Here is a 23,824-nt window from a genome sequence, read left to right as displayed (position 1 = left end):
GCATTCAATCATGGCTGATCTATCTTTCATTTCTCGACCCCATTCTCCTGCCTTCACCCCGTAACCCCTGACACCCTTACTAATCAAGAATCAGTCAACCTCCGCCTTAAAAAATATCCCTTGATGGCCTCCACAGCCATCTGTGGCAATGAATTCCACAGATTCACCACCCTCTGATGAAATAAATGCCTCCTCATCTCTTTTCCAAAAGTAGCTCCTTTTATTCTGTGGCTAAGGCCTCTCGTCCTAGACTCTCCCTACTAGTGCAAACTAGCATCTTAGCATTAATATTTTTTATTGTTACAACATTTGGGCGGCACTGTTGCACAGCAGTAGAGCTGATGCCATACAGCGCCAGAGACTTGGGTTTTATCTCACTAAGGGTGCTGTCTGTGTGGAGTTTGTACGTTCTCCCTGTGACCGTGCGGGTTTTCTCCGGGTGCTCTGGTTTCCTCCCACATTCCATTTGTATTTGGACAATTGCATTTGCATGTACCTTAAACAAACTGATTTGGTTCTTGATGGCCAGGTGCAAGTCACAGTGCTTGCTAATGCCTTTGCCCAAGGAACACCTATCCTCCACAGGTGGATTTTCTGCGATTTGGTCTGCACTACTGCAGAATGGATTGTCTCAAACATAACCCAAAGTCCTGCCAACTGTTAAGCACAGAGGTTGAGCTGGTAGAGCTGTGGTCTCACAGCGCCAGAGACCCAAGTTCAGTCCTGACCTCGGGTGCTGTCTGTATGGAGTTTGCAGGTTCTCCCTTTGACCACATGGGTTTCCTCCGAGTGGCCTGGTTTCTTCCCACATCCCAAAGACATGCAGGTTTATAAGTAAATTGGCCTCCGTAACTTGTGCGGAGATGTAGAGAGAGGATGAGAAAGCAAGATAACATAGAACTGGTGTGAACATATAATCGACAGGCGGCAAAGACAGTGGGGAGAAGGGCCTGGTTCCGTGCTATATCTCTGAACAAAACCAAATTGGTCAGAGGACTGATCAAGGCTAGAAACAATTGACAAAGGGCTGCATCCTAAATTGAACTTATTCTCGGGCTGTTTAGATTGATGCAGCTAAAATAGTACACCATGATAAACCATTCCATTTCAATATGCTTAAATGCATTAACATGGTAGTAATATAAAGTGATTACAACATGGAATAGTTGAAATAAATAGCTTTTTCTGTAACTGTGATTTATTTGTAGATAATTAGATAGACAGATATAATAAAAGCTATCTTGGATTTCCTCTGCAGCAGAAAAGGTCTGGGTTTTATTGCCAAGTGAACAATAGGAAAGAATTGTATGTGCTGTACAAATTCCTGCAAACCATTTGTAACTGAATCTGCTTCTGATGACTGTCTGGATCTCACATTTATAGCACAGAGAAAAGACTAATGGCCATAACTCTCTTATTTTAAGATCTGAAATAATGGCCATAACTCTCTTATTTCAGATGTTAAAACCGACATTCTTAAGTTATAGCAGCAGAATTAGGCCATTCAGCCCATCAACTTCTTCACTGCCATTCAATCATGGCTGATCTATCTTTCCCTCTCAACCCCATTCGCCTGTCTTCACCCATTACCCTGACACCCGTATTAATCAAAAACCTATCAATCTCCACCTTAAAAGTATCCATTGATGGCCCCCACAGCCTTCAGTGGCAATGAATTCCACAGATTCGTCACCCTCTGACTGAAAAACACCCTCCTCATCTCCTTTCTTAAGGTGCCCTTTTTGTTCTGGTCTTATTGGGAGACAAAGGTGTACCTTGTATGAAAAATGTGGCAAAAAGAAAAAAAACAGTTTGTGTAGTCCTGCTTTCTTCCCTGTATTCTTTTATCAGAATAAATTGTTGATTTCTTAAGGAATATATTTGGTTCTGGTTGATGTAACTAAATGAATATAGAAGTTTGAAAATAAAAAAACTGGAAATGCTAGCAAACTGAAATAAAAATTGGAAGTGCTAGAAGCAGTCAGTGGGTCAAGCAGTATGCGTGAAAAGAGAATTAGGCCATTCAGCCCATCAACTTCTTCACCGCCGTTCAATCATGGCTGATCTATCTTTCCCTCTCAACCCCATTCGCCTGTCTTCACCCATTACCCTGACACCCGTATTAATCAAAAACCTATCATCTCCACCTTAAAAGTATCCATTGATGGCCCCCACAGCCCATCAAGAATCAGCCCATCAGCTGGTATTTCAAGAATTATTTTAAAATCTGTTTTGAGAATAAATAGAACATATGAAAATGTAACTTGATAGGCAAGGTTTTGTGTATCAATTTGTTTTGTGTCCCTCATGGCCATTAACAGAGGTGCATTACACCCAGTGTAATATTATCCAATTAGATGGTTCTTGAGGAACTCAGCATGGGACTTCTAATGTACAATTAAACCATTGTATGCATTGTAATGGGAAGTCTTTGCGCAAAGTGAATTGACACTAATATAATATAATGATAGCGTGTTTAATTTGTGATTTTTATTTGTGTTTCTTTTCATGTTTAGGGTTATTTTACAGACACAATTCTGTATTATGGTTATTATACTAACAACACTTGGACTATTTGGAAAAGTCTGGGCTACAATAATAGCCGTATTAATATACCATATAACATGCCGATTGCATACCTCTACACTGCTGGATCTTCCTTTTTCATCACCTGCATCATTTTGGTTCATTGGTAACATTCTTTTATATATATTTTACTCAAATGGCAAACGTCTGTACAGTCTATTAAATGTAATGGTCTTTGTGACTTCTCTACCAAAATGGCTGTGGAGAATTTTCGTGGCAATTATTGATAATATTGAAAATGCATTTATAGGATATTAGGAAATTAAACATACTTCATGAAAGTGTCACTGAGGTAAAAGTTTGAATGGTGGCGCAGGTATGAGTAGGCAAATAGTCAACTGGTATTTCTTGTGTTCTTTTTTTCTTCTTCATTGCCATTTGTCACTTGTTTTTGGTGCTTTAATAATGTCCAAACTTGTGCTATTTCTCCTGTTCCGAGGTTATTTGTCAGTACATCTATTGATGGTGTAAAAACCTATTTAACAATATTACTGGGTAGTTGCTGCAGAGCTAGATATGTGTTGAAAGGTTTTTTAAAAATAGCTACCTGTTGTCTCACCCAATGTACTACTGAGAATCCAAGCATCTTGACCGCTCACACCTCTTAAAGTCACCTGCTTAGCAGGCAAGCTGCATCTGAGGCAAAGGCTAATGATTTTGTCTTGCAACCATTCTCCAGTAATACAAAGGCCACTGCCATTTGCAAATGGCTTGTGAAATGCTGAAAGCCACAAATTACGTTTAATTCTCCAGCTCCATTTTTCGCTTATATTAAGTCGAGACTTTGAGATGAATATTCCTCTGCATTCCTGAAACATATTCTTGCCATTTGAAAGGAAGTACACGTGCATCTACACTGCATCTTCTCATCCCTTTAAGGACATCTCCAACCACTTTGAGGCCAACAAAAAGTACTTATGAAATGCAGTGATTCTAGTAGTGCACAGAAGAGAGCTGCTAATTTTCAACCTGCACCTTACTATTGATCAACTAATTCTTTCAGCAATGTTGATTGTTGATTTAGTATTGGATAAAGCATCGGGAATATTTTGGTACTTTTGGCATAATTTTCCAAAATAAGCAGCAGTGCCAATTGTGGATACAATGTAATGATCAAATACCACTTTAGACTTATTGGATGTATGTCAGGAGAGGGATGAAAATATTGACTGTAATGAAATTACAATCCCACTTTAAAGATAGGTGTGGATTCATTCTTTAAATTTGGTAAGTTCTTTCAGGAAATAAATTGTGATTTATAGACCAAGATTTTGGCAGCACGGTGGCACAGCAGTGGTAGTTGCTGCCTTACAGTGTCAGGGGCCCAGTTTTGACCCTGACAACAGATGTTGTCTGTACAGAGTTTGTATTTTCTCCCCGTGACCGCATGTGTTTTCTCCGGGTGCACTGGTTTCCTCCCACACTCGAAAGGCGTACATGTTCGTAGGTTAATTGGCCTCTGTAAATTGTAAATTATTCCTAGAATAATGCCAGTGTACAGGGTGATCACAGCTCAACGCGAACTCGGTGGGCCATAGAGCCTGTTTTCACCCTATATCTAAAGTCCAAAATGTCTAAAGGTATGTTCTCTCGCTGAGGTGTGCAAAGGTACCAACTATTATTGGGAAATTTGTAGGTGGAACTGCAGATGCTGGTTTAAACCAAAGACAGACCAAAAAGTTGAAGTAACTGGGTCAGGCAGCATCTCTGGAGAAAAGGAACAGGTGACGTTTCGGGTCAAGACCCTTCTTCAGACAGAGTCTGGGGAAAGGGGAATGGGAGATATGGATGATACTTGGGAGAAATGAATGGAAGATATGCAAAAAGCAACGATAATCAAGGAAATGTGAGGGGTCTGAGTTTTTGATTTTAAGTAGATCAAATTAGTGTTCAGAGATGTGCAGAAACAGGTCTGTGACGTGCAATAAGATTCAATCATTTTTTAAATGTAACCTTTTAGCTTGTCCAAAGCTTTTGGAGAGAGTTATCGAGTGGGCAGTGGCTATCGTGGTATGGCAGTGAAAATGTTCAGCTTTTGGGATTTTAAAGTAACTCAAAAAAAGTCCATTGCGTTAAATCATGAGGACATCAGCACCCAGCTTAAGGTGAGTTTCTTCCTTCATGGTAAGTGTTAACATATGTGATGCTAGTGCAAGCTTTTGAAATAATGTTGCTATTAGAAAGTAGTGTCATTGGGATGGCGCAGCTGGTAGAGCTGCTGCCTCATAGCACCAGAGACCTGGGTTCCATCCCGACCATGGGTGCTGTCTGTGTGGGGTTTGACTGACTGAAACAGGTCCTTTGGTTTCCTTCTATATCCCAAGGACTTGTGGGTTTGTAGGTTAATTGGCCTCTGTAAATTTCTCCTAATGTGCAAAGAGTACATGATAAAGTCGGATAACATAGAACCAGTGTGATAGTCGGCCTGGGCTTGTTTCCATGCTTTATCTCTAAAACTAAAACAAAAATGTAAGAATTGTGTCCTCACGTGACATAACATATAAAATTATTAAATTAAGGGATTGGACACACTAGATGCAGGAAATATGTTCCCGATATTGGGGGAGTCCAGAACCAGGGGCCACAGTTTAAGAATAAGGGGTAGACTGAGATGAGGAAAAACCTTTATACAGAGAGTTGTGAATTTGTGGAATTCTCTGGCTCAGAAGGCAGTGGAGGCCGATTCACTGGATGCGTTCAAAAGAGAGTTAGAGAGAGCTCTTAGAGCTAGCAGAATCAAGGGGTGTGGGGAGAAGGCAGGAACGGGGTACTGATTGTGGATGATCAGCCATGATCACATTGAATGGCGATGCTGGCTCGAAGGGTCGAATGGCCTCCTCCTGCACCTACTGTCTATGTATCTGTGTAACCAGATTCTTCACTGGAAATTTGTGTATTTAAACCTGGGGTCTACCTGCCTTTCCTGTGTTAAGCAAGTCAGGACCTTGGAGGGCATCGTTGATACAGAGGGATCAGTCAGGCATTGACTGAGGACAACAAAGATAGTGAATCAGTAAAAGAATTTGAGAAAATGGAAAATTTTGCGAATTTCACATTTAGTGCAAATGCCTAAAAACATGGCTATTTTTGTTCTTGTTCCTCCATCAGGTATCTCTTACTGAGCATGATTTCCATGCTGAGCCCTTGAGCATTGTTCAGTCGTTTGCTCATCTGTCGGTTCACTTTCTGGGATGGCTGCTGTCCTTGGGGAGTGCTGCTGGCTGTGCTGCTGGAGTCTATTTTTACTCCGAGAAGATGTTGAAGGTAAGAGTCCATGATGAACAGTAACTTAGAAGCTCGTTATTAATAAGTTTAGAGTTAAGAGAGAAGGAGAGAGAGTGCCAAGAGTGTTTTATTGTCATATGTCCCAGATGAAACGATGAACACACGCACGCACACGCACACACACACGTAATCCTCTCATTTGTTATTTTTCTCAGGCGACCTTGCCACCATGGTCATTGGATAGCAGAAATTCGGCCTGAAGGAATTCACATATAACGACCAAAAAACTCGGGATATGAAATAAAAAGTTGCTCATATGAAATTATATGACAAGAAAAATAAGCAACATTTGTTTCATCGCGCTCATTTCTTGACATGTGCAGATGATACGGCTTCATGTTAAGGAAAATTTCGACAAGGACCATTTCTGAGGAATGTACACACCCAAATCCCTGTAATGTTGGGACCACCTGCCTATATGAAAGTAGAATTGCAACATATAAACATTAGGAAATGAGTTTTCCAAGTTTCTGACCGGCAAAATCTATTTGTAAAGCAGAGGAAACTTTAATTTAGTTTTATATTTTACATAAGCTGTTTTGGAGTTTGATTGTTTTCTGAGCTGAATAAAGCTCCATTTTTTTTAAAGGATTATTCAGAAAAAATCCAACAGGGAATATCTGAAAAAGAAGCTGAGCTTAGTTTGCTAACGCTCCCTGTGCTTGTGTCTGCTATCAATTTTGTGATGCCCTATATTTATAACTTAATTGGATTATTGGAAAGATATGACTTCCCACAACAACGAATCTATGTTTCTATTACCAGGTAAGAAAGCTTTGTGTATTTTTAATTTTGATATAAAGGACAAACTCGAGCACCAAAAACTTTCATTTATGTTGTGCTTTGTTTCAGCGCAGTATGTATGATATTTTCCTTGCCGAGGTGACATCAAAACTGCTTTAGTAAAAGATACTAAGAATGCACATTAAGTTATCCACCATTCAAAAGTATACACGGGATTAACATTTAACCTTTGGGGAAGTAGTACAGTTGCTGCCTTACAGCGCGAGGGACCTGGGTTTGATCCTGCCGACGTGTGCTGCCTGCATGGAGTTTGTACGTTCTCCCTATGACCGCGTGGGTTTTCTCTTGGAGCTCCAGTTTCCTCCTATGTTCCAAAGACGTGTAGGTTAATTGGCATCTGTATATTGTCCCTTGTGTGTGTGTGTGTGCGGGCGATCACTGGTCAATAGATAATAGACAATAGGTGCAGGAGTAGGCCTTTCGGCCCTTCGAGCCAGCACCACCATTCAATGTGATCATGGCTGATCATTCTCAATCAGTACCCCGTTCCTGCCTTCTCCCCATACCCATACATGGTCAGCATGGAGTTGGTAGAACATGGGACCTGTTTCCACACCGTTATCTTTTAACTAAATTTTCTTGCCTCTCTGATATGTAATTTTGTTTTGATACAGAAATCTGGTGTTGAAGATGTCCATCATAGGACTGCTTTGTTTTCATTGGATAAGAGGAAAAGCCTTAACAATAAACGAAATATCAGTAAGTCAAAAAAGATTAAGCTAAAATGGAAATTCTTACACCACCTATTCTCAAAAAAACTTTAATTCTAGTGATATTTCTCTTCATTAAGTGGTAATATTTTCATTTGTACTACATTAGCACAAGGTATTGGTGCAGGAAATATTTTATAATTTCTGCACTAGAAAACACTTTGATATTTCATGGCAAGTCTGTCAACATTTACTGGAATAGAAATTATATTGAAACTAGACCAAGTGGACCCGTTGGTCCCAAACCTCTCCTGCATTGATGCAGCCCCTCCCCCCCCCCCCCTCCATTTGTGGTTCAATGGTTTGGCACCAATGAAACATACAGAATAATAGAAGGTTTGGATAGAGTGGATGTGGAGAGAATGTTTCCACTAGTGGGAAAGTCTAGGACATAGCCTCAGAATTAAAGGACGTTCCTTTAGGAAGGAGAGGAGGAGGAATTTATTTTCACAGAGGGTGGTGAATCTGTGGAATTCTTTGCCACAGAAGGCTGTAGAGGCCATCAATGGATATTTTTAAGGCAGAGATAAGTAGATCCTTGATTAATATGGGTGTCGGGGGTTATGGAGAGAAAAGGCAGGAGAATAGGAGGGAGAGAAAGATCAGCCCTGATTGAATGGTAGAGTAGACTTGATGGGCCAAATGGTCTAATTCTGCTCCTATCACATGACCTTATCATATTGTCGACAGTTTTGGTCTCTTAATTTGAGGAAGGACATCATTGTAATTGAGGCAGTGCAGCCTAGGTTTACGAGATTGATCCCTGGGATGGCGGGACTGTCGTGAGGAAAGATTGAAAAGACTAGGCTTGTATTCACTGGGGTTTAGAAGGATGAGAGGGGATCCTATAGCAACATATAAAATTATAAAAGGACTGGACAAGCTAGATGCAGGAAAAATGTTCCCAATGCTGGGGGAGTCCAGAACCAGGGGCCTCAGTCTTATAATAAAGGGGAGGCCATTGAAAACTGAGGTGAGAAGAAACCTTTTCACCCAGAGAGTTGTGAATTTGTGGAATTCTCTGCCATAGAGAGCAGTGGAGGCCAAATCACTGGATGATTTTAAGAGATGGAGCTCTGGGGGCTAGTGGAATCAAGGGATATGGTGAGAAGTTGGGCACAGGTTACTGATTGTGGATGATCAGCCATGATCACAATGAATGGCGGTGCTGGCTCGAAGGGCCGAATGGCCTCCTTCTGCACCTATTTTCTATGTTTCTATAACTAAATGACTAAATGGACAATTAATTGCCATTCTGAAGTCGTTTAGCAACAGCACAGTGAGCCTTAGAATAAATCGACATCGGCTTTTATTGGAGGATGATATAAACCTGCTTTGGAAATTCAGTGTCATGTTATCTTCAACATTTAACCATCTTATCTTTTTTTCTTTAGTGTTGGGAAACGTTTGTAGGTCAAGAGTTATACCGCTTGGTGGTGGTTGATTTTATATTCATTATCCTGGAAACAATATTTGGAGAATATATCTGGAGGTGTGTATTATGAGAGCTCTGTTTGTCCATTGTCTTCCAATATTTGCTTAATGTTTTCCAGCTCAAGAAAGTTTTAAACGAGTTGTAACACCAAAGATATACTTTACTTTTAGACAGAAGTGCATATTTTTTCCTTCCATTGAAATGCACCTTGCTTTTGGCAGTATCCTGAATACCTGTGGAGCATCAACAGGTGTTATCAATGTTGGTTATTTCGCTTTGTTCCTCTCTTGGTGTATTAGTGAGTGGCGCAGTGAGTGGCCATTAGTGAGTTGTTGCCTCACAGCCCCAGGTTCAATCTTGACTATGACTGCTGTCTGTACGGTTTATACTGCTTGGGTTTTCTCTGGATGCTCTGATTTCCTCCCACACACCAAAGACATGCAGCTTTGTCAGTTAATGAGCTTCTGTAAATTGTAAATTGTCCCTAGTGTGTAGAATAGTGCTAGTGTACAGGGTGATCACTGGTCAGCATGGACCCGGTGGGTTGATGGGCCTGTTGCCACGTTGTACCTCAAAGGTCTAAAGTAAAGTCTCACCTTTGAATGAAAGTAAAGTCTCACCTTTGAATGATGGTGTACCTCCCTCAGTCAATTAACATTATAATAATTCCTGAACCAGAGTTTAAGTAGATATTAAAAATTAATCGGGTACATATGATAAAATCTGAAAGTTTCCTTTCCTCCCTTCACTCCCATCGCCTCCTTGTCATCGGCCCCTAAGAAAATGGAGCACCAAGTCTGTTGCTCTCTAACTGCAAGCACTAGTGTGAGTGCAGCTTCAGGGAGATTCACCTTCTGATTAGAACCCCCACTTCCTTACTCCCAAGGAAGGGATCCTCTGGACTTGGCTCATTGCTGTTTCATAATATTCTCCCTGTGACTCTGTGGGTTTCCTCCAGGTGCTCGGGGTTTCCTCCCACATCCATAAGACGTGCGGGTTTGTAGGGTAAATGCTACTGTAAGTTGCTCCTAGTGTGTAGAGAGTGAATGCCAAAGTGGGATAACATAGCAAATTATAGGAAGGATGTCGACAAAATGGAGAGGGTACAGAGGAGATTTACTAGAATGTTGCCTGGGTTTCAGCACTTAGGCTACAGAGAGAGGTTGAACAGGTTGGGTCTTTATTCTTTGGAGCGTAGAAGGTTGAGGGGGGACTTGATAGAGGTTTTTAAAATTTTGAGAGGGACGGACAGAGTTGACGTGGGTAGGCTTTTCCCTTTGAGAGTGGGGAAGATTCCAACAAGGGGACATAGCTTCAGAATTGAGGGACAAAGGTTTAGGGGTAACATGAGGGGGAACTTCTTTACTCAGAGGGTTGTGGCTGTATGGAATGGGCTTCCGGTGGAAGTGGTGGAGGCTGGCTCGATTTTATTATTTAAGAGTAAATTGGATAGGTATATGGATAAGAGGGGATTAGAGGGTTATGGTCTGAGTGCAGGTAGATGAGACTAGGTCAGGGAGAATGGTCCGCGTGGACTGGTAGGGCCGGACAGGCCTGTTTCCATGCTGTAGTTGTTATATGTTATAGCACTAGTGTAAACGGGTGGTTGGTGGTCTCAGTGGGCCCAAGGGCCTTTTTCCATGCAGTATCTCTAAACTAAACTAAACACTCGCAGCCATGCTTTATAAAACATTTTTTTTTAAAGAACAACCATTAAACTTCCAGATTGCACATCCAACAACACTTGCACCGAAGATAGATACAAGATATTGGAGTAACTCAATGGGCCAGGCAGCATCTCTGGAGAGAAGGAATGGGTGACGTTTCTGACCGGAAAAAGGGTCTCGACCCGAAACGTCTCCAGAGAAGCTGCCTGTCCCGCTGAGTTACTCCAGCATTTTGTGTCTATCAACACTTACTGGAATATAGGTACATATTGGCAACTTGCCATGTTTGCATTTACTGGAAGTAGCTTGTCAAAGATCCCTGAGAACTGGTGACGTGCCAGGAATGCCGGCTCAGCATTCTGTCTTATTTCATTAAGTGGGCTGAAGACAAAATGGCTCGGTGCAGTCATTGAGTCATCTACAATGTTTCTTTTTAATTGATTCTTCTTCATTCAATCTCCAGGGTGGTTTGCATTAAACTGCTGAAAAGGAAAAGAAAGCCTGAGTTTGACATTGCCAGAAATGTGCTGGATTTGATCTATGGCCAAACCCTCACATGGTAATAATCTGTTTGATTACGTTCCGTTGATAGCGCAGTCTGCTAATAAACATTCATTATTATGGGGAATTTTGCCAGTGGACCGATGCCTAATGCAACCAGCTGGGGCGGCAACGCAACTCACACACACATCAGGTTTGAATCACCCCAAGCTGAGCTAATTGTTCTCAGATGAGCTAATATGGGAGTTGATGCATTGCTTGTTGAAGATAATATGTGGAATGCCTGTTGGAGCACAGAATTTGTGCAGATCTAAAACATTATACAAAGAGGAGGTAAAATGATAAGCTAATAAACTAATTACATGTAAATAATCTGCTGTCGTTCATTGACTGGTCTCCCAATTTAAAAAATCCTGGGTTTTTGCCAATATTTATATGACAAGAATTATTGAAATAGATTTTATTTTTAAATTTGAAAAAGGGACAATGTACATTAATTGACATTTAAACAAATGTAAATGTACTCGAGTTAGCCGAGAGGCTAGTTTTCATCGACAGTCCCTTAGCCTGATGTTGTTAGGCATCCTAGAAAAGAAATACAATACAATATGTACAATAGTTAAAAACATAGTACATTACCATACAAAGCAATACAGTTAATTAAGATGACCGCATTATTTTTGCATTGGCATTTGTGGGTGCGTGTACACTTGTTGATTGCCACATTTCCCCCCCCTTAAGATCGTGACTGCATTTTCCAAAGCAGTGCATGGACTGTAAAGCTCTATGAATGATATCCCAAGGGCATAAACCTTGCACTAAAATTGCAAATTTTGGGGTAAAGCATGAAACAGAAGCCAATTTGCACTGGTTGCACAAATTTCAGGAGAAGTGGGGGGAGGGGGTGAGGTTAGAGGGGAAAATTAACAGGAGTAGGATTATGGGGCCACTCTAGTACTTCGGGCATGTGGACTTTGGACTTTTTCTTTGTAAATGGTGCCGAAATTGTTAATTTGTGGTTTGTGCAAGAGAATGTTACTGTGCTGTGCATACGAGACAATAAAGAACCATTGTATGCCCTTTAAATTCATACTTGTTTCGGCAGGGTGGGTCTGCTGTTTGTACCATTGATGCCTGCAATCCAAATAATCAAATTTATCGTGGTTTTCTACATTAAAAAGGTAATTTTTCTTTACAAATGTGTTGAAAATTATACAACATCTATCAATGACAACAGTGACCTGGTTTTTGGAAGCTATTTTTGATTTTTGTTTTGAAGAGACGGCCGTGTCTCTATTGGCTACGCTCTGACATTTGGGTCAGAAGGCTGTGTAATCAGGAGAGTTGAGCACCTGTCTAGTCAGCCACACAGTACAATGCTGAGCCTGCACCGACAGAAGGGCCAGTATTTGACTTGTAGGTCAAACTGAGATCCAGTTAGCTCTCTCACAGGCGAATATAAATGATCCTGTTGCATTATTTCAGTGAGGACCAAGGAGGGGGACATCCCTGGTGTCCGTGCCAATTTATCCCACAGTCGATGTCACAAAATGAAATTCTCCAGGTAGTGTCACAATTGCTGTAATAATTGGTTGCTGTATTTCCCATGTTACAAGTATACCCCAAGAGCAATTCAAGGCTCGAAGACGCTCATCGGGCTGCCAAAATTTGCTTTCGGGATGCATATATATATTTTTTCTCTTTTGGATCTTTAACTTGCGCTGTTTTAATTTTTTTTATATCACTGATTGGTTTGCCCTGGGCTTGAAAGGGGTTTACACATAACGGTGGACACAAAATGCTGGAGTAACTCCGCTGGGACAGGCAGCATCCCTGGAGAGAAGGAACGGGTGATGTTTCGGGTCGAGACTCTTCTTCAGACCGAGGTCAGGGGAGTGGGCGGGACAGAGATAGAATGTAGTCGAGATAGTAAGACTGGTGGGTGAATTGGGAAGGGAGAGAGAGGGAAAGCAAGGGCTATTTGAAGTTAGAGAAGTCAATGTTCATACCGCTGGGGTGTAAGCTACCCAAGTGAAATATGAGGTGCTGTTCCTCCAATTTGCACTGGGCCTCACTCTGACAATGGAGGAGGCCCAGGACAGGAAGGTCCGATTGGGAATGGGGGGGGGGGAGAAAGAGTTAAGGTCCTGAGCAACCTGGGGATCGGGTAGGTTAAGGCAGACTTAGCAGAGGTGTTCAGCAGAATGATCGCCGAGCCTGTGCTTGCTCTCACCGATGTACAGGAGTTGACACCTGGAACAGCGGATACAGTAGATGAGGTTGGAGGAGGTGCAAGTGAACCTCTACCTCACTTGAAAAGACTGTCAGTCCTTAATATTTGAATATTGTGGCGGCGCCCGGGGGCTAGGCCACTCCCTTGGTCATTCCACTCGGCACTCAGTGGACGGGAGGGATTAGGTCACTTCCTGGGTCAGTTCCCTTGGGTCAGGTGGTCTGGGACTATAAAAGGTTTTGGGTGTGTCGACTCACGAGTTCTTGAGTGCGGTGTTTGTGTGCCTTGCGAAATAAAGTATATCTACTACTCACCTGGCGTCTGGCCTGATTTCCGCGGTGACCGCACCCACTACAATATTGTTAAAGCAGAGGGTGATACTTGATGAAAATAGGACTGATAAGTTACCATTAGTGGATGGAACTACAAAGTTGATATTAGAATCAGATCAGCCCTGATTTTATTAAATCGCAGTCAATGGGCAGTCAAGTGTTCTACTCCTGCTCCTAATTCATATGATTATTTGTACTTCATTTTTGTTTTATCCTGAGGGAACTTGTATAAACTTAAATGAACTTCCAGGAAGCCAAACTTGCCCAAATGATGAGTCGTGCAGTGAAACTGATGATTGAATTGTGGAGTATGTGGTACTTGTGTCACTAATATGTTATTGAATCTGTTTCAGCTTAGTTTGATGAGGAATTGTCAGCCTCCACACAAGCTCTGGCAGGCATCTCATATGATGACCATCTTTATTAGTCTACTATGTTTCCCTTCATTCCTGGGAGCCACTCTTTCTCATCTCTACACCATATGGAGGTAAGTAAAAGATTAATGTTCTGAAGCAGTAACTGTTGATTTAAGTAAAGGATGAGGAAACAGAAGTAAAGCGGATTCACTTATGCTGTTGCACCATCTTCATGGTAGCTTCATGAATATAGTTTCACCAACATAACAATCTTTCCAAGAATCCTCAGTTTTTCCACCTAAGCTATCAGTGAAAGGACTGTCTTGTAGATTTTAAAGATACAGCGCGGAAACAGGCCCTTCGGCCCACCGGGAGCGCGCCGCCCAGCGATCCCCGCACATTAACACTATCCTACACCCACTAGGGACAATTGTTTTTTTAACATTTGCCCAGCCAATTAACCTACATACCTGTATGTCTTTGGAGTGTGGGCGGAAACCGAAAATCTCGGAGAAAACCCACGCAGGTCACGGGAAGAACGTACAAACTCCGTACAGACAGCGCCCGTAGTCAGGATCGAACCCGAGTCTCCGGCGCTGCATTCGCTGTAAGGCAGCAACTCTACCAACGCGCCACCCTGCCGCATAATGCCAGATAATAGAGATTCAATGTTCATTCCCCCTGAATTATAGAAACTTAGGTGTGTAAGGATTCGAAATGTTTGAGTCTGCTGATAGCATATCCCTTCAAAACAGTGTTGAATTTATAGTTTGCAGTGTAGCAAAATGCTTGAACTCACTACGCCCAACACATTTTTTTTCTACAGTTCCATATTTCCATGATTACAAATTTCAGTTGTTCCATATTAATGTAAAGTTTACTTTTCAGTGAAGCTTGCATTCCGTTGATTATCAGCCTAAAATTAACTTTTTGCCTAACCATTTGTCTGATGTACCAGCCATTTTAGATAATTCACCCTTTGTATTGGTCCACATCATATACCTTCTCTAACAGGCCACAGGCAATATTTGCCCCTGATTTTCCTCACCGATTATTTATCATGTATATTCAGTACAATTTACAGAATACGAGTCATATTTCTATGTGTTGATCAGTTCAAGTAAAGACGAGCTGCACCATTAAATCCCATTATATATTCCCTTGAAATTTAACCTGTGAATGTAAATATTACCTGAGCTAATTTTGCTTATTATTTGATTTATTATTAAATTAGATTGAAGCCGTCATCAACGTGTGGTCCGTACCGGACGTTAAAAACCATTTCCAAATCTGTAGAGATCTGGTTGCAGCTGCTGAAGAAAGAGAAATCAAAGTGGATCTGGTTTCCGTGGTTGCACAAATTCTTTGTGGAAAATCCTTTCTTTGTCATTGTCGCATCAGGCATCCTCCTGTGAGTTTACATTTCCAACTGTTATAAAATCTATATTTCACAAAAGCAAATACAATTGTCACCAGAATTATCAACTAGAACTGAAGATAGACACAAAGTGCTGGAGTAGCTCAGCAGGCCAGGCAGCATCTCTGGAGAACAACGATGGGTGAAGTTTCGGTTGGGGACCCTTCTTCGGTCGTCTTTTAGAGGTGGGGGGAGGGGGGCTACCTGTGACACTGATGTTCATATTTGGTATTTTTCAAACAGATTGATAGATTCTTGATTAGTAATGGTGTTAAAGGTTCCCCAGAGAAATCAGGAGACTGTTGAGAGAGAGAAAGAAAAATAGATCAGCCATTTGATCGAATGGCGGAGAAAACAGGATGGGTTGAATGGCCTAATCTTTGCTCCTATGTCTTATGAACTAATGATCCATCAAAATGGACATGTCTCCATGCAGATGCTGCATGTTGCACCTCTACTGATCACCTCCTGAGGAACTCTTGATTTTATGCATCCAGCTACTCTAGATGATCTGTTGGTCTTCATCTGAGGTTTAGTGTAACCCAGATGATCCTTGATCTTCTCGACGCCAAACCTCAGAATCCAGGATTACCTATTTCCACTCTGGCTTCATGGATACTGAATCCAGTATCAGAACCACACTCTTCCACAAATGGGCCAGAAGATATCTGTTAGGACAGGGGGTGGACAGTTTTTGAGATGATGCATTGCTTCTGCCACTTAAATCCAAAGCCAAGATTCAAGATTCAAGAGATTCAAGATAGCTTTATTTGTCATCCAATATTGGACGAAATTCAGTCACCCACAGTCCAACAATAAAAGCATTAACTTAATCCCATCAACTTAATGTACCAGCACTTGGATCCAAAAGAAGGGCCCACAAATACAGGACTGAATGTTGAATATAATATCTGTGCTGTTTAGTATGATGCAACAAATACATTGCAATAATCTTAGTAAAACTAGGCATGGATAAACTGAACAATTCATAGTTTTTGACTTTGCAAAGCGCCACTGAAGTGCAAATGAAATGATCCACAAATGATTTCAGTCCAGCCCAGCTGTATCACATTTTTTTCCTTTCCAACTCAATGAGTTCTAATCTGCTCTCAGAAAGCAGCCAACACCACAAAGTACAGCTGTAATGTTTGGTAATTTATAAGTGATATAGCCTGCCCTTGCCGAGTTTTACTTGACAGCAATTAGTCTTATTAAGGGTATTGGTGAAATATTGAAATGCTGCATGTTACGTTTTTTGGTTCAAACCGTAATAAAAATAAGTATAAATGACTGCAGTAATCTGGGCAGAAAGCCAAAATAAATACTGAATCAAAGAGTGATTGTGATTTCAGGCTCTGTGACATGAAAATGATGTTCAGTTTATTTTGGTTTACTTATTCGTATCCACTATCATGAATTTCACATTGTACTGAAACTTTGGCTGTTCAGTTCAAAATTTAGCATTCTACTTTTCTCTTTTAGTATAGTAATTTATTTCCACTGGCAAGTCCTGGATGGTCAAAGGAAGATAATTAAATTATTAAATGAACAAATTATGAATGTAAGTATCTGAAACTTAAATCACTGTACATTTTATTCGTTCCACTGATCTTGTTCATGCAAATCGGCTAGCTTCACTGAAATGGTTTATTTGTTTTGGGTATGTGGATGCTGATAGAATTAAGCAATCTACAAAGGATGTGATTTGAACTGCAATGTCAAAAATTATTGTCAATGTGCATTGTAGGCCCATCTTTTCTAAACCATTAAAATGGAATTGATGGTGTATATGGGTTACTGCATTGGTGGGGAAATAAATATTAAAGTCGTCAAATATTTATGGGATACATGTGCAATAGTCATAGAACGTCACTGATTTTATATTTTTTTTTAATTGCCTTGGGATACAAAATATGCAAGAATATACAAGGATGTTGCCAGGACTAGAGGGTGTGAGCTATAGGGAGAGGTTGAGTAGGTTGGGTCTCTATTCCATGGAGTGCAGGAGGCTGAGGGGAGATCTTATAGAGGTGTACAAAATCATGAGAGGAATAGATCGGGCACAGTCTTTTGCCCAGAATAGGGGAATCGAGGTCCAAAGGACATAGATTCAAGGTGAACAGGAAAAGATTTAATAGGAATCCGAGGGGTAACGTTTTCACACAAAGGGTGGTGGGTGTATGGATCAAGCTGCCAGAGGAGGTAGTTGAGGCTGGGACTATCCCATCGTTTAAGAAACAGTCAGACAGGTACATGGATAGGACAGGTTTGGAGGGATATGGACCAAGCATAGGCAAGTGGGACAGGTGTAGTTGGGACATTGTTGGTTGGTGTGGGCGAGTTGGGCCGAAGGGCCTGTTTTCACACTGTATCACTCTATGACTTTAATGTTCCAGTTTTTTAAAGGGAGCTATCAATTAATTCCACTCCTGAATCTCTTCCCATAACCTTGAATATTTTGGGTTTTTTTTAAGAGTGCATCCAGTTTCCTTTATAAAATGGTTATTAAATCTACTTCCACCGCCCTAGAGGCAGCACATCACCGATCATTAAATTCTCCTTCCTATTTCTGATTGCTACTTATCTTAATACTATATTCCCAACTCAGCCGTCTGTTGAACCATCATGATAAATTTGAACACAATTAATCTGGGGAAACGTTTCAATTTTTAATAGAAAATTTTGTTTTGCAGGGTAAATATTAAATTCGGAACAGGAATTCTTATTATAAGTGTAAATACGTCAGCTCTAAGTTGCAACTCAATTTATACATTGCAAAGGGTTGCTCCACTGTTAAATCAAAGATGATTTGATTGCCTTGAAACCAGTTCGAGAGAGTCTCAGCATGGGCTTAAAAGGTTCTGGGTTTAATCTCCAGCATCTGTGATCTCTTCCAGATTTTCCACTTTATCTGAACCGAATTGCAAATTTTCAGTAAATTATTCTGAAGATTGTGATGGATTACGCTAACAAATAATGTGTAAACATTTTGTTCACACAGGAGGGAGATGACAAGAAGTTTCTCATTGGTAAACTGAAAGATTTCAACAATAAGAAATATAAACCTCTGAAAAGGCCAATGCATATGGAAATGGAGGTAACTTGACGGCGTTTCTAAACGCGTACCTTAGTTTTTGATAGATTCATAGTTGTACTGCACAGAAATGGGCCCTTCAACCCAGCATGGCCAGGTTAACTATCGATACCCATCTACACGGCACAGGATGCAGCACAGTGGTGCAGCGGTAGAGTTGCTGCCTTACAGCGCCATTGACCCGGGTTCAATCCTGACTACGGCTGCTGTCTGTGTGGAGTTTTACATTCTCCCTGTGACCATGTGGGTTTTCTCTGGGTTCCCGCTATATTCCAAAGGCGTGCAGGTTTGTAGGTTGATTAGCTTCTGGAAATTGTCTAGAGTGTAGGATAGAAGTAGTGTACGGGTGATCATTGGTCAGTGTGGACTCAGTGAGCCAAGGGGCCTGTTTCCATACTGTATCTCTAAACTAAACTAATCCCATTTACCAACCCTTGACTGATAACCTCTATGCCTGGCACTTCAAGTGCATACCTTTAAACCTGTTGGGCCTACTTGCTTCCACCATCAACTGCGGAAGTGTGTTCCAGATTCCAGCCGCCCTTTAGGTGAAAGACTCTCCCTCACATCCCTATAAACCTTTCCTTCCTTACCCTAGACTTCCAGTTTCTGACACCCCTGTTCCAGGGAAAAGTTTCTTCCAATCTACCTTGTCTATTCCCCTCTTAATTTTGTATACCACAGTCTTCTCTGTTGCAACCAACACAATCTATCGAGTTTTCCCTCAACCAAATCATTGCATTCTGGGCAACATCCTGGTGAATCTCCTCTGCACTTTTACCAGTGCAACCATAGCCTTCCTCTAACGCGGTGACCAGAGCTGCATACAGTACACCAGCTATACGCTAACCAATGTTTCATGAGGCTGTATCATAACATCCCATCTCTTGTATTTCATACCTAAGTTAAAGAATGTATTTATCCTGTATGCTTCTTCACAACTTCTCCAGCTATGCTGCCACCTCCAAAGATCCTTCGATTTGTGCACCAAGATCCCTCCGTTCCTCAGTACTCTCTCGGGCCCTACCATTCATTGTGCCTTTCTTACTCTTGTTAGTCCTCCCAAAGTGTGTCACCTCGCACCCAGCAGAATTCAATTTGCCATTGCTCTACGCATTTTACCAAATAATCAGTATCTTCCTCCTCACTAACAACACCATCATCAACTTTAGGAACATCTGCAAATTTGCTAGTCAAATCTCCTACATTCATATCCAAATAATTCATGTCTATAACAAGCAGTGCACGTCCCTATGCTACACTGTTGGTCATAAGCTTCCAATCACAAAAACAATTCTCCACCATTACCCACTGCTCTCTATTGCATCCAATTTGCCAAATTGCTTGGGTTCAGTTGAGTTGAATTTAGTTTATTGGCACATGTACCGAGGTACAGTGAAAAGCTTTTGTTGCGTGCGAACCAGTCAGTGGAAAGACAATACATGCCTCGAGTCCAATGTGCTCGAACCTTTTGCACCAGAGTTTCTTTGACTCTGAATATCATGGGGTTCCCTACTCCACACACCCCTTCTCACATGTTACATCAATCATTATGCTTAAGGAGTCTTAATTGGTTTGAAGAAGCTTTCGAACATGAACTGAGTTATAAAAATGCTTTTTTTTTCTCGCCTGTCCCTCAATACATTTGTTGGAATCGTATAGTGTGGTGTTAAGCCATTAGCTTTTTTTTTGTTGCATACACTAGCCCTTTGGAATAGTTTTTCATCAGTCCCATTCCCCAAATTTATTTCCCTCTTGCCTGCATATGTTTTATTTTCCCTTTGCATGTTGTAATTTGTCTGCTCTCTCTGGCATTTTGGACGGAGCACTCCAGATCATAGCAGGTGAACGTAAAGTGAAAAGCGTTGTTTTACATGCTATCCAAACAGATCAGATATACCATACATAGATACAATTAGTTCAAACTCAAGTACTGTAGACAGAACAAATGGGAAGATATGGAGTGCAGAATATAGTAGTACGTCAGTTTCTTAGACGAAGTCCAATGTCCTCAATGGGGTAGAGGTGAATCGAACGGTACCCTAGCTCATGGAAGTGTGCCATTCTCACCTGCCACCAATCTGATTCTACACCCGGATTTCTGAACTTGGATCATTCGTGACTAGTGTGTTAAGATTAAATATCAGATGAACTCTACTTCGTCCTAGCTTCCTTTCCTTCCTGAATCTTATGTGCTCTTCAATACTGAGATCCTTTTTCACGTCATTCTAACAGCCATGTTTCTGTAATGTTTAGTTTAGAGAGACAGCGTGGAAACAGGCCCTTCGTCTCACCGAGTCCACACCAACCAGCGATCCCCGCATATCAACACAATCCTACACACGTTAGGGACAATTTACATTTATACCAAGCCAATTAACCTACAAACTTGTACGTATTTGGAGTGTGGGAGGAAACCAAAGATCTCTGAGAAAATCCACACAGGTCACAGGGATAACGTATAAACTCCCTACAGACAGCAACCGGAGTCAGGATCCAACCAGGGTCTATGGCCCTGAAGGCAGCAACTCTACCGCTGCACCACCTTGCCACCCGCAATGTTTATTAGTTCATAGTTATTTCTATTTGTGGTTGCATTTCATCTGTTTTGCAAATGCCGTGTGCACCATATGTCAGATCCTTCAGTTTTGCTCTTTATTGTAAGCTCTGTCTGGACGTCCTGTTTCGTTTTAGTTTTGTATTTGCTCTCACTTCCTGTAACAATGTTTATCCTTTCCTGCACCACTTTAATTGGAAAATTAATACTTCAGTTCACTTGGGCGAGACTCTCTAATATTAGCTCCTTCTGGTTGCATATTTTCCCTCATGATCCTTGTTCCTTTGCATAACTTAATTAACCTAATGCGATTTAATTCCAGGATTGATCCTCTATAAAGAACAAACTGTCTTTGAGGAAGGCGATGCATAAGATGGGCTTAAGATCCAAGTCTGGAATGACACTGAGGAGCAAATTCTAGCTGAAGACTTTGAAAACTGATTCTACAAGGGATTTTTATATCTTACAGAAATGTCTCCCTTTTCGTACTGGAGTTTAAATCCAGGTCTCTGAGAGAAAAGACATACTGCATCTCCCCATTCAACAAACTTTTATTTTTAAAAGCCATTTACTTTTTATTTTTCAAGTGAAATAGCAGAATTAGCCTTGGAAGATAATGGCCAGTATTTGGTTAAGAGATCTCTTGGCTATGGGAATACATTACAGTTTGTTTCTCTAAGCTTTTACATCTATATAATGGACTAGATTCATCCTGATGATTACTGGAGAGGAAGATGAAGTCATCACTGGTGGTACAATTGGCACTGACTGCAAAGCAACAAGAGCTGTAACAGCCTGACTGTGAATTGTTGAGCGATGCTTAGAATTGTTCTATTTGTTTATTTACTCATCTGCACTTTACCTTGGGAAATCTGAACTTATACATTATCCAAAAGTGAAATCAATGTAGCAACAACCAAATGCACAAGTTTATGTCAACCGTGTGGTAGCACCTATAACAGGAATGTCGATGCATTTTGGATCACTAGAATGTGTAACTTGGGTGACAAATATCATTGAGACTTATCTCCTTCTCAGACAGTCCCTCAGTATTGAGGATTACTTACTTCCCCTTTAGTGTTGTGATTGTCGGTTCCGAGGTGACTCATTGGACCGTAGACTCTCCACAGCTGGGACAGGGGGGTGGGTGAGTGGTTTATGAGGTAGTGGTTTACACAGTGGGTTAGTCTTTAACAACAGCTGCTGACTGAGAATTTGCATCTGAGTAAATGTCTACATGACTGATTAACAAATGCTAAAATTAGTAGCTATTCAGTGATTTTACCCACAAGAAGTCAGGATCCAGATTTTCTCTCACGGGTGAAGGGGGGGGAGGGGTGAAGGGGAGGGGATGGGGGAGAGGGTCGGGAGGATGGGGGGAGGGGGAGGGATGGTTGAGGGGGAGGGGTGAAGGGGAGGAGGGGGTGCTGCACCAATGCAGGAGAGGTTTGGACCCAACGGGTCCACTTGGTCTAGTTTACTTTAAAAATATATAAAACCCTTAGTATAATTGCTCATTCAAGCTCGTGCCTGAAAAAAGTACGTTTTTATGTAGCATTATCATCTGATTGTCCACCAGTCTATTTGTATTTTGTTTGTCAGCTTGAATGCCCACTTCAAAGTGACCAAAAATAATATACTATCGCAATGAACTGAGGGAATTTTTCACATTGGTAGTTTACATACCAATGTGAAAAACTGTTAGTTGTCTTGTAGAAATGAGGAACTGCAGGTGCTGGTTTACATTTAAAAAGGGCAAAAGGTGCTGGAGTAACTCAGCGGGTCAGGTAGCATATCAGGAGAACGTGGATACCTGATGATTCAGGTCAGGACCCTTCTTCAGTCTATCTGAAGAAGGGTCCTGGTGTGAAGAGTCACTTGTCCATGTTCTCCAGAGATGCAGCCTGTCCTGTTGAGTTACTGCAGCACTTTGCGTCTTTTGTTGGTTGTCTTCCTTTGCTTAAACTTCTGGTGAGATACTGACTGCTGGAGATAAAACAGGTGGTGCTTAATAAATATCAGGAGACCTGATCTGCCATATACCTCCACAGCAGTCTGCAAATGTGATCAGTGAAGCATTTGAAATGCTAACGTTTTAATATGTTCATGTTCGTATTGAAAATTATTGCAGCTCAAAATGACTTTGCAAATTTCAATATCAAGCTGATGCTACAACTCTCCCGTATAACATGTAATTATCCACCAAACAATAAGTTTTGGTGAATGATTGAATATTTGCTGTTTACTATCCATGTGAGCCAGTGAGTGAAAACTTTTAAGTTATTCTGAATTGCTCCTTTTGTAAATGATGCACATTAGCACACTTCAAACTTGGCTTCTAGACTCTACATGTTTTTTCATGCTTATTCAATTTCCATCAATACAGTAAATTGCAATTTGTCATGGAAGAGGAGTTTGTGTATAAAATATCATTATTTTAAGCTGTGCTGGTTGGTATTTGATACCTGCTCCTAAATTCAATTTATATTCAATTGTAACAGATTTAGAATGTTTTAAAAAAATAATTGAGTGCCTAATCTTATGGGGTTCTGCAGTCAATGTACATTAGTGTAGAATATTCAATCAATTGTAACTACATTTTTCTATGTTTATATTTATTTGTATAAAGGGCAAAACAGTTTTGTCAATGCAGCATTTATTATTGAATGTTAACAAGAATATTGTACTTATACTCCAATCCCAGATATGGTTCAACACTGGCCAAAATGATCTTTTTTAATATCTGTGTAAAATGATGTACTGTAATCAACTATATCATGTATCACTGAATTGAACCCGGAGGTACATTCTGTATTACTAAAACGGACCAATTTATTAAAATGTACT

The 23,824-nt window shown here is 40.9% G+C and overlaps 1 protein-coding gene across 3 annotated transcripts in view; it reads left to right on the top strand.

Annotated features, from left to right (window-relative positions):
• tmc6b (transmembrane channel-like 6b) overlaps positions 1-22,295 on the top strand; it is a 62,583-nt gene extending 40,288 nt beyond the window's left edge. For all 3 annotated transcript variants that reach the window (XM_078401883.1, XM_078401882.1, XM_078401881.1), the window contains exons 9-21: positions 2,517-2,692; positions 4,547-4,691; positions 5,695-5,850; positions 6,461-6,636; positions 7,290-7,374; positions 8,780-8,877; positions 10,951-11,046; positions 12,094-12,169; positions 13,907-14,040; positions 15,144-15,320; positions 16,809-16,887; positions 18,328-18,423; positions 21,300-22,295. In XM_078401883.1, the coding sequence (XP_078258009.1) occupies positions 2,517-2,692; positions 4,547-4,691; positions 5,695-5,850; positions 6,461-6,636; positions 7,290-7,374; positions 8,780-8,877; positions 10,951-11,046; positions 12,094-12,169; positions 13,907-14,040; positions 15,144-15,320; positions 16,809-16,887; positions 18,328-18,423; positions 21,300-21,305 (1,500 nt within the window). In that variant the 3' untranslated portion in view covers positions 21,306-22,295. The remainder of the gene's footprint in view (positions 1-2,516; positions 2,693-4,546; positions 4,692-5,694; positions 5,851-6,460; positions 6,637-7,289; positions 7,375-8,779; positions 8,878-10,950; positions 11,047-12,093; positions 12,170-13,906; positions 14,041-15,143; positions 15,321-16,808; positions 16,888-18,327; positions 18,424-21,299) is intronic.
• Positions 22,296-23,824: the final 1,529 nt, after the last annotated feature.

The sequence above is a fragment of the Rhinoraja longicauda genome, chromosome 6 (assembly GCF_053455715.1).
Source record: "Rhinoraja longicauda isolate Sanriku21f chromosome 6, sRhiLon1.1, whole genome shotgun sequence".
Classification (NCBI taxonomy): Eukaryota; Metazoa; Chordata; class Chondrichthyes; order Rajiformes; family Arhynchobatidae; genus Rhinoraja; species Rhinoraja longicauda.
Note: the sequence above shows the minus strand (reverse complement) of the source record. Positions and strands in the feature narration are given on the sequence as shown.